This window comes from Eumetopias jubatus, unplaced genomic scaffold (assembly GCF_037043125.1).
Source record: "Eumetopias jubatus isolate StellerSeaLion01/CBP00866 unplaced genomic scaffold, mEumJub1_p1.0 scaffold_15, whole genome shotgun sequence".
Lineage (NCBI taxonomy): Eukaryota > Metazoa > Chordata > Mammalia > Carnivora > Otariidae > Eumetopias > Eumetopias jubatus.
Genome location: NW_028274821.1, coordinates 58,960,269 through 58,971,107, shown reverse-complemented (window position 1 = coordinate 58,971,107; position 10,839 = coordinate 58,960,269). Strand labels below are relative to the sequence as shown.

General features: G+C 50.4%; 1 protein-coding gene across 2 annotated transcripts; it reads right to left on the bottom strand.

Moving 5' to 3' along the window:
* Positions 1–500: 500 nt before the first annotated feature.
* On the bottom strand, positions 501–10,709 carry CA9 (carbonic anhydrase 9). 2 transcript variants are annotated; one of them, XM_028115214.2, is made up of 11 exons: positions 5,983–10,709; positions 5,159–5,188; positions 4,516–4,686; positions 4,199–4,341; positions 4,029–4,121; positions 2,916–2,982; positions 1,899–2,056; positions 1,561–1,705; positions 1,386–1,412; positions 897–996; positions 501–739 (listed from the first exon to the last, which is right to left on the bottom strand). In XM_028115214.2, exons 1-11 carry the CDS (start codon positions 6,401–6,403, stop codon positions 673–675), a joined length of 1,422 nt encoding a protein of 473 aa, XP_027971015.2. In that variant the 5' UTR covers positions 6,404–10,709; the 3' UTR covers positions 501–672. The 2 variants fall into 2 exon arrangements, with proteins under 2 accessions (XP_027971015.2, XP_027971018.1); XM_028115217.2 differs by having other exon boundaries at positions 897–978; positions 5,983–10,708.
* Positions 10,710–10,839: the final 130 nt, after the last annotated feature.

The following is a 10,839-nucleotide window of genomic DNA, read 5'->3' as shown; positions in this document are numbered from 1 at the left end:
TCTCAGTCACTTCCGCCCCCTTCCCGAAAATGTCTGTACTAGGCAGTAATGCCCCCCACCAAACCGTCCACACCTTAATCCTGTGAACTGTTACCTTACGTGGGAAAAGGAACTTCATGATTAAGCTAAGGATTTTGAAATTGGGAGATTATCCTAAGTTATCCAGGTAGGCCCAATGTAATCACAAAGGTTCTTATAAGAGGGAGGCAAGGTCAAAGGCAGTTGTAAGAGATACAACAATGGAAGCGAGAGGCTGGAGAGATACGAGGAAGGGGCCACAAGCCAAGGAATCCTTGGCTTCTAGAACCTGAAAAAGGAAACCCCCCTCCCCTCAAAGTGTCCAGAAGGAACCAGCCCTTGCTGACACTTTGACTTCAGCCCAGAAGATTCGTTTTGGACTTCTGACCGCCAGAACCCTAAGAGGATAAATTTGCATTACCATTAAGTTTGTGGTGATTTGTTAAAGGCAGCAATAGGAAATAAATACACCATCCTCCTGATTTGGGGAACAAAGCTGCCTTCCATATATTTTATTAGAAACATTTATTTTAAAAAATATTTGGACCTAAAAAAGGAAGTGGTTATAAAGGGTAAGGACAGGACAAAATCTCCAGCTCGCCCTCAGATTCTTCGGGCTGGCTTCTCTGCACATTCTCCCAGGGTCCAGGGCCTCTAGGCAACCGTCTCGGTGACCTCTGCTGGGTGGTAGCTAACATTGCCTTTGGTCCCACTTCGGAGTCTACACGACACCAAACACAAAAGCCCAATCAGAAAACTCCCCCTCCAGATGAGCTCGTTGGCATGCAGTGTTCCTGAAGCTGTTCTGGACCCGTCCAGGGAGGTTGGGCCTGTGGCTGAGGAAGGGGCGGCGGGAAGCGGGAAGCGGGCAGGTATACCTTTGCTGCCTTCTCATTTGCACAAGGAAGGCGGTGCTGGTGGCTGCAAAGAGGAGGCCGAAAACCAGGGCCAGGATGTCACCTGGAGGGAGAGGAGAGGCTGCCTCAGAGTGACGAGCGGTCTGCAGGATTCCCTCGGCCGGCTGCAGCGGATCCCCAGCCCTGCCCCCCGGTTCTCCAGCTGCCTTCAGTGTCAGAGTCCAGAAGAGGCCAGCAAAGGGATGGGGGTGGATACCCAAGGAGGAGTAAGATGAGCACCTCTTTTCTTACCTAAAAGAGGTTGTTTGGGAAGGGGGATGCTAGGAGATCTCTGGAGCTTCATTCTGATCAACTTTTGCCCTGGGGGCAGGGGAACACCCTCCCCCTTGATCTATCTTATTGGGGTGGGAGGTCTGTTCTGCAGAAAAGGAGAGGGGGTAGAGGTGGTCCTCGCCCCTGAGGCTGAACAATGCCACGGGGTCAGGAGCCAGAGATGGGGCACAGACTCACCAGCAGCAAGGCAGGAATTCAGGTGGACTGAAGAGGAAAAGGACAAATTAGGACCAGGGCCGGTGACACCAGTGACAGACACAGGCACCAATGAAGACACATGGGAGGGAGAGGGACCTGTGGCGGAGGGGAGGGGGCGGCTCACACAGCAATATGGGGCACCAGAAAGCCGCACCTGGCTCAACAGTCCTGGGGCTGCTCTCCACTTCAGTGGGGAAGGAGGCCTCGATCATTCGCCCATTCAAAGGCTGCGTGGCTCGGAAGTTCAGCTGTAGCCGAGAGTCATCAGGTCCCCACAGGGAGCCAGACAGGGTGTGGAGCTAGGGAGGTCAGGAGACAGTGGGGGTGGGCTCGAAAGGGTCACAGGCCTACTCACAGCCAGCACCTCAGGGCTTCACCCGCTATGTCCTCTGCTTCCCCCATTTGGCCACTTCATCTCTTTATCCACCTTGATCTCATCCTTACACCCCTTTCCTCCACATCCCCTATGTCACCATCATGCCCCAGCCCCACCTGCTTAGCGCTCAGCCTCACTGTCTGGTTGAACACAGTCCAGATGACCCCCTGGGCACAGGGGGGTGTGGTTAGAGACCCCTCATAGCGGAAGTAGCGGCTGAGGTCAGCAGGCAGCAGTGCAGATACATCCAGTCCTGGGACCCAAGTCTCCGAGTCTGTAGAGAGGACCTGTGCTGGAATCCCACCTGGATTGCTTCCCTCCAAAGCTTTGGAGTACAGGGATAAGTTTCACCTCCCAGAAGCCAAGCTGGTGCAGCTTCCTGAGACCACGTCTTCGCTAAGTGTGTCCCTTCCCATAACTCAGCACAAGACCTAACTCAGAAGAAGGTAAAGGGCTGTGGGGCCTCACAGAGTGAAAGAAGTGCTCCCAAGGTCCTCCCTCTGAGTCTTCGCTCTTACTTTGCATTCTATGATAACATGCTGGACTACAGATTTAAACCCAAAATGAATCAAAAGGGAAAATGAGCTGAATAACTTGTAAATCAATATAAACATTTGAAACCATAAAGAACAGACACAAACACAGTTCCCTCTAGTTTAGTAAAATGTAAGTTCCGGTAGTGAGGTTTAAAATTACTCAGTGGCTGAGAAGGGAAAGATTTCCAACAAAAGTACAAATTTAAAATAGTTGATGCTTTATGAAGGAGAAATAGACAGTTTTCAGAAAAATTTTAGCTCCCTGGACTCAACCTCTGAAGTTCCAAACTTTTTTTGTTTTTTTTTTTTTTTGGTCTTTTTTTGTATCTTCTTTTGGTTTTTGTTTGATTTGGGGTTTTGTGGGGTTTGGGTTTTTTGGGGGGATGGGATGAGGTTTTAATCTGTTTGTTTTGGTTTTTAGCCATAAAGCCTGTGGGCCTCTGCTCAGCTTTATAATTATTGTCAAGATCATAGTTAGTTCACACATTGGTTCCCTGCATTTGGGAGGGAGCCCATCTCCATCACACCTGAGGCTCCCCAAGGAGAGTTCTTTATGAACAAGGGTACTGAGGGTAGTGGCCAAACCAACAAACTGACCTTCCTCAGTGATTTCTTCCAAATGTGACAGCAACTGCTCATAGGCACTGTTTTCTTCTGAGCCCTCCTGGGAAATGACAGTACAAGACAGGTTCTTACAGGTATCTAAGGCCATGCGTGGCTGGAGGCCTGAAGGTGAGGTGGCCTTCCCATACCTCCCCTCCCCCCCTTTCTCAGCTCTGAGAATGCTGGGAGAACACAAAATCTGTGTATTACTACTCAATTTACTTTTATTTTGCAAACGAACCTAACCTGCTTGGTGGGCTGGTTTTCAAGGGTAAATTGGAGAAGGAGGAAGGTGGGCCACTCTCCTAGGATAGGAGGCCCTCAGTGACCTGGGTTCTACTATCTTTTCCAGTCTCACTGATCCTACCTCCACATACACACTCATGGTCTCCCCACAGAAAACCATAATAACCTTGTATTCACGTTTCCTCTACATTCACCTTAAGAATTGATGTGTTTGACTTTGGGAGCAAGGACATGCTATCTCAGAGGCACTGCTCTGAACTTTGTGCTGTGAGGCTGGCGTTAAGGAGTCAAGCAGTGACTGAACCTAAAAGGTATCTCACCATCCCTCCATTTTACTAGCCTCTTCTAATCACTGTGCAGGTAGCCCTGTTTGTTACAGGTCCAAAGAGGTCACTAAATATTTCTCTAGACTTTATCGCATTTCGCAAAATGGAAAGTACAGGTTATAGGAGTATTCAAGAAATTACTCTTCTCCCCTCCATTCCACCTGCCATTCCCTGAGTGGGTCATATTCTTAGTCCACATACACTGTTGGCTCTGCATGGAACGTCTCCTTTTCTTTCCCACTACTGAAGGCGTCAAGTTTGACCTCTGTGAAGTTTTCTCTGACCACCTCTTTTACTATGTCTGTGCTTTTTGTCTTTCAAGTCAGCCTCCTCCACCGGCTGTGGGCGGAGCCACGGTTTCGGAATCCTTTGTGCGGCTCAGTGCCTGGCCTACAGGGGGTGTTGAATGAATTAATGAGTGAATGCGGACTACCAGGTGCCAGCTTGCGTGTGCCAGGATGGGGTATCTGGGGTCAAACTACCCTGAGCCCTGGGGCGTGGGGAAGCAGGGGATAGGGGTGTCCAGGGCCGGTACCTGCAGAAAGGCGGCCAACACGGCCAGCCCCCCCGGGCGTCCCAAGGCCTCATCAACTTTGGCAAATGCAGTGCTGAGGTGAACCACATGGATCTGGAGAGAAACAGAGGGTAGAAGTGGCCAAGACCCCCGGCCCAGCGCCCCCCTTCGCCTCTCCGCTATGCGCTCACCTCGGCTGGGAAACGGCGGCCGTCAACCGTGTGCTCCGAGCCCGGGCGACCCGCAGCCCCCCAGTGCAGATGCAACTGCAGGGCCCGGTACTCCTGCCCGGGGCCCAGGGCCATCTCCAGCCCCGGAGGCAGAATCAGCTGCACTGAGAGGGAAAAGGCAGCTGAGCCCGGAGGCCCAACCTACCCGGGAGGGCCAGCCTAACTCCCAAGTACACGCCTGGCCGGCCCTCGGCACTAGACCCCGGCCCAGCCCCAGATAGTCTCCGCCCCCTCCTGAGGCTCCGCCGCGAGACCACTCCCCCCCGCCCCCGCCTCACCCGTGTGGCCATTGTTGCGCAGGCGCAGCTCTGGGAGTGCCGGGAGCTCAAAGCCCAGGAGTTCCAGGGGTTGCAGGGCCGGACAAAATACGGCGAGCTCTGGGCGGATATCTACCGGCGACTGGAAGCGGCCTGCGCAAGCTGGGGACACCTGGGGCCAGGGCGGGTCACCTGGAGTGAGATTGTGGACAGGAAGTCTGGTGACAAGATCAGGAACAGTTCGGAAAGCGGGATAGAAAAAGTGAGGGGGGGCGCCTGGGCGGCTCAGTCCTTAAGCGTCTGCCTTTCGCTCAGGTCATGATCGAGCCCCGCATCGGGCTCCCTGTTCGGCGGGAAGCCTGCCTCTCCCTCTCCCACTCCCCCTGCTTGTGTTCCCTCTCTCGCTGTGTCTCTCTGTCAAATAAATAAATAAATAAATCTTTAAAAAAAAAAGAAAAGAAAAAGTGAGGGGGTGGAGTGAGAAGGCATAGGGCGGGAAATAGAAATCAGGGTTGTGGACAGAGACAGGGAGCCGGCGGAATTGGGGACTGGCAGACAAGGATGCAGTGGGTGGGACGCCCAGGAGCAGAGTTCAGGATGGCTGGGGGCTCACATCAGCAGAGCAGGGTGACCAGGGTGGGTGTGCAGGGCGTGGGTGGCTCACCTCCATAGCGCCAATGACCGTGGTCATCCCCTGCATCAATGAGAAGGATGAAAAGCCGATCTTTAAGCCTAGTCCCTCCCCAGCAGCCAGAAAGAGGTGGGTCCCCCTCACTAGCAGGGGTTCTCCAACTCAGATACCTTACAGGGGCATAGCAGGTAACCGAAATGCCTAACGTGGCCAGGTATAAAGCACAACAGATTGCAACCAAACATAACACCGTGGCTTGGTAGACCAAAGCTCCTACTGGCCCCAGAGATAATCAGTTTGCAACTGCTATCTCAGTCTGTAAAGTGGGTGGGGGCCTCAGTCCCCAGGCCCAAATCAATACACCCTCTTCCCTTTCTCCTGTCTCCAACTCCCTTCCCAAGGTTCCTGGTTTCTGAGTCAAACTATCAGGTTCCCCTACTTGCTATTCCTTCTTCCTAGGTCTCAGTTTCTTCATCTGTAGACTGAAGAGGTGATCTCTACAAGCCCTTCTGGCTCTTCCTTGGCTACCCGCCCCCCGCCATCTTTCCTCTTTTCCTCCCTCATAGTCTTACTTCTCTCCACCATACTATGTCTTCTTTCCACATCTCTTTCTCCTCTCCAACCTCCTCTTTTCTTTCTCATCTCTTCCTGCTCACCTCTCTCCATCTGTGCTTTTTTGTCTCCCCATTCATCCCCTTCGAGCTCTGATGGGGAAGAGGTTCCCTGGGGATGGGAAAGGCTACTGTCAGAGTACAGGCTCCTTTTCTTCTCTGAATAAATCCCTGCCAGGGCTGGGGTTTAGTGAGGGGAGGACAAACCTCCTGGAGGCTAGATTTGGAGGGCTGATGACCACTTACCTTTGTTGTGCCTGTGGGCATCATTCTGGGAGCCTGGGGGGTCCCTGGGGGCCTCAACAGTAGGCAGATCCTCTAACTTCAGAGAGTCCTCTTTTCCTGGTTCAGTCTTCATTCCAGATGGGTCCTCCCCTCCAGGTGGGTCCTCCTCTCCAGGTGGGTCCTCCCCTCCAGGTGGGTCCTCCTCTCCAGGTGGGCCCTCCTCTCCTGGTGGGTCCTCTTCACTGGGTAGGTTTTCCTCATCCAGCTGATCATCTTCCCCAGATGAATCTCCTCCCAGCCCGGCCGACCCCTGCATCCGGGACAGGCTCTGGGGATGGGCAGGCACCAGGAGCAGCAGTACCAGCAGCAGCTGCACAGCAGGGCCTGGAGAAGGGGCTGGGATCGACAGAGGGAGCCAGGGACTGGGGCACAGGGGAGCCATGCGGCTGACTGCGGGGTGTCCCAGACACGGTGTGTACGGGCTGTACGTGCATCGGAAACAGGAGCTGGGTGGGGGAGGAGCAAGCCTGGAGGGGAGCAGGCTGACTCACAGAGGGCCCTTTTGTAGAGATGGAGCCAAAGTCCCGTGGGTCTGCCTGACCCTGTGCCCCTTCCCCGATACCAAAGCCTGGATGGGGGTGGTGTGAGGGGCAGGTATGTGCACACGCAGGAGGTTATCGGGGTCACAGGCTCAGCCTGGAACCCAAGGCACCACCTGGCACTACACAGGCTCTCCCTGGCACCGCCCAGCTGCTCACCAGCCAGCCTCAGCTAACCCTGGCCTGCTTCCCAGCCCCAGGAAGAGAAGGGGAAAGACAGGGAGTTGGGGGCCCCACAGCCTCTGGCTGAGAGGGGAAGCAGCCCATGGATATATCCCTGGCCTAGCCAGGGAGCAGATACAGGGGTAGGACAAGCTGTTGGGGAAGCCTGGGAGTGGCTGGACAGAGAGGTAGGTGGGAGGTGAATCTGAGTATAAATGAAAAACTGAGTATGTATAAGAGAGGGACTGTGACGGCTTTAAACTAAATTTATTTTTCATCATATTACACCTCTGCTCAAAAACCTTCATTGGCTTCCATCTGCCCATCTTCTTCCTGCAGCTGACTTTCAAGCCCTTCAAAATCTTACCCAAGAAACCTTTCCATTTTATCTCCTACTATTCTCCCCCATACTCCAGCCAAATTAAACTATTCATTTTCCCCCCAGACCTTTGGTCACCTTTGTTCATCTAGTTCTCACTGCTGGGAATACCACTCACTCTTATATTTAACAAATATTTATTTAGCATCTACTATGTCCAGCACTGGGCTACGGACTAAAGGTACAGAAATGAATAAGACACAGTCCCTGTCCTAAGGAGCTCACACTGTCTAGTGAGTGAGGGCAAACACTATCACAATATTCAGTGGAGAGAGATGAGTTCTGCCTCAGAAAGTAATACAGAAGTAGACAAAATCTGATCAGGACTTTTGAAGAAGTAGCAATTCAATTGCTAAAAACAATGGGGAGAATGGTATTTTGTGCAAAGGAAAGGCATCAAATATCTTGTGCAGGAGAATGACAGAGTCCAATTGTCATACTAGGTTGTAATGAGGGCTGGTGTGGAGCATGGATTTGAGGGGGAGAGCACGTGCAAGGAGATGAAGAGTGAAAGGACCCCAAGAATGGACCTGGGGTTCCCAGTATGCCTATTCATTTGAGAAACATTTATTGAGCCTCCTCTAATCCTCCAGGTACCATTCTAAGCCCTAGGGATGCAGCATTGAACTAGAGACCTGCCTCTACTGTTCTGTAGCTCACATTCTAGTAAGGTCCCTATGGCTCCAACAAACCAAAAGAGAATAAGGCCATCTCAGGAAGTTCCTATCTGGGGCTAACATTCAGTAGATATGCACCAGTACGGTTGTATGGCTGAGAGAAATTTGTTGAAATATTTCTAATCCTGTTGAGAAATAGTTCCTAGCTTCAGGGTGCTCTGGCTACCTCCCTCCTCTCTGGGGACTCTACTGATCTCTTATCTAAAGAGGTAATGCCTGGCACAGCAGAGGCCCAAGGACCCCACTTGAACGCCCCAGCCAGCCACTGTCATGAATCAGTAATTGCGTACCCACTACCCTGTTAGTTTTACTCTCTGTCCTGTCTAAATCCCTTCTATGGTTCAAGACTCAGCTCAAAGGCCACCTCTTCCACTTTCTGCCACAGGAAGAGATTTCTGATGCCTCTGAACCATCACAGTTCTTTGCCTGCCCTTGCTAATAACCTTGCCCACCATCCAACTTATATTATGGTGATTTATGACATTTTATCACTCTAATAGCCTTAAGTTCCATAAGGGCAGGGTCCATTATTTAATTAAGTCTTTTATTCACCAACCATTATTGAGCATTTTTCTCTCTGCAGATCACCTTGCCAGGACTTGAGAAAAACCACATTGACTAAGATGCCTTCCCTGCCCTCAGGGAGCTCAGTGGATGACTTGTGTTTGTCAAACCACAACTGTTCCAAGAGCATGATGTCACATTTTTACAGCACCCCAAATTATCTGCCTTGTCAGACTGTCACACTGTATACCAAAATTTTCACAGAGCTGAACAGTTGCTGTCCTCCAAGGAGGCAGTCAGCCTAACAATCTGGGTTGCTATCTCTGGGGCCAAATTAAGAGCCATCCATGGAAATCTGATCCAGTGTGCAATGTGGAAGGTCAGCTTATTGTCTGGGTCAGCTGTGATGTCAGAACCTTGGTTAGACACTAACACATGGAGGGCACATGGTAGTATCTGAATTGGATGGACCTGGACAAGACAGAATGTGGTAAGATGAATCTAGTTGAGGTGGAAGAGTTCATAGAAAGCACAGAAGACAGAAGCACCATGCTAACTAGAGCCTGGAGTCTGTATGTGTGGAGATCTTTCTCCAAGACCCATCCCAGCTTTACTTCATTTTCCCTGTTTCCAAATGTTCTTCTTTCCATTGTTTTCCCACTTAGGTCCCTGTCAGGACTCCCTGGTACACTTCTCCGAAGCACTCTATATGTCCACACATCTCCCTGCCGTCTCAGCTGCTTTTAGTCAGTATTTCAGAGCCTAGATCTGTGTCTATGAGCAGGTCTCTCTCTGTTTCAGCCTTTTAATTTTCCAAACGCCATTCTCCTGGTGCTCTTTCTTAAGCGCTCTGTTTCTGTGTGTGACTGTGTTTCTGGTCTGGGTGGGGAGTATAGACTCTGACCCTGGATCATGCCTTTGCAGCTGGGAGACTGCCAAACTCTAAAACAGGTTTGAGCTCCCAGAGTCTTATTCAGGGAGCTTTCCCAGGTTGGGACATGGTGTACTCAGGACCAACTGACTGGGTCACTCCCTGCCTGATGCATGGCCTCTCTGTGGTATTTATGGCCAAGTCTTTGGTGGTTAGGGTCTGTGTCTTCAGACATGTAGGGCCATGTTTCTGCTCATCCCACGGCTGCAGAAGAGACTCATAGTGATACTGACTACAGGGGATTATCTGTCCCCTTAACCATGAATTCTTAGTGTGGACTGCCCCACATTCACTTGAGAGAGTGTAACCAGTCCTCACCTATATGGTATCACCAGTTTCCTTACAACCCAAGTCCAAGGTACAGTCTGACCCAAAACTTTCTTTCCCGCCATCCAACCCTTCAAGTTGTTTTTCCCTGATCTAAGTCCAGCATTTCTCCTTAGAATTCTTAGAATGTCAGTGAGCTAAAGGGGACCTCAGAACCCTAACAGTACTCTGGTTCTTGTCTTGGGTTCCAAATTCCTAGGAGTCCACAGTGGTAGGAATGCAGGGTCTGAAGGTTTCTTAACATTTTGGTCTTTAATAGTATTTTTTTCCTAGTTAAAAAGTAATGCATGTGGGGTGCCTGGGTGGCTCAGTAGTTCAAGCGTCTGCCTTTGGCTCAGGTCATGATCCCAGGGTCCTGGGATCAAGCCCCGCATCAGGCTCCCCTGCTTCTCGCTCTCCCTCTGCCTGCAGCTCCCCCTACTTGTGCTCTCTCTCTGTCAAATAAATAAATAAAATCTTAAAAAAAATGAATAAAAATAAAAAGTAATGCATACATGCTCAAGCAGAAAACTTGGCAAAATGAGAAAAACATAGGGAATTTTAAAAATCACATTTGTTCCATTCACCCCTTTAACCTCAGCGATCCAGTGCCTAGCACAGATTAGGTGCTTAAAAAAATATTTGTGGAGTGCATTAACTTCAATCCCATCACCCAGAGATAACAACCGCAACTACCTCTTGACTACTTCCAGTCCTATATATGCTATACGTATATGGGATCATATTGTACAAACAGCTTTGTTAGCCTGCCTTTTTTTGGTTTTGGCAATATACTGTTTTTCCATATTGATAGGTTTTTTACATTTTTAATGCTTTTGTATTATTCCTTCAAATAGTTGTGTCATAATTTTCCTAGTCAATTCTCTTTTTTTTTCCCCCTAGTCAGTTCTCTACCACTGGACATTTAGATGGCTTCCGGTTTTCTATTGTTACAAACAACACTGTACCACCCATTCTGGCATATATATTTTTGTCCACGTATCTGGTTCTCTAGGATGCATTTCTAAAAATGGAATTGCTAGGTCATAAGAGTAAGCACATTTTAAGACTTTTTTTTTAAGATTTTATTTATTTGACAGAGAGACACAGCAAGAGAGGGAACACAAGCAGGGGGAGTGGGAGAAGGAAAAGCAGGCTTCCCGCTGAGCAAGGAGCCCGATGTGGGGCTCGATCCCAGGACCCTGGGACCATGACCTGAGCCGAAGGCAGATGCTTAACGACTGAGCCACCCAGGCACCCTTAAGACTTCTTATACAGGGGTGCCTGGGTGGCTCAGATGGCTAAGCGTCTGCCTTCGGC

Coding starts and splice junctions, on each gene's coding strand:
- CA9 (XM_028115214.2), bottom strand. CDS start 6,403: ATGGCTCCCCTGTGCCCCAGTCCCTGGCTCCCTCTGTCGATCCCAGCC. Junction 1,706..1,898: donor TGAGGCTGAGCGCTAAGCAG/GTGGGGCTGGGG, acceptor TGACCTCCCTAG/CTCCACACCCTGTCTGGCTC. Junction 1,413..1,560: donor CCCCAGGACTGTTGAGCCAG/GTGCGGCTTTCT, acceptor TTTCCTCTTCAG/TCCACCTGAATTCCTGCCTT.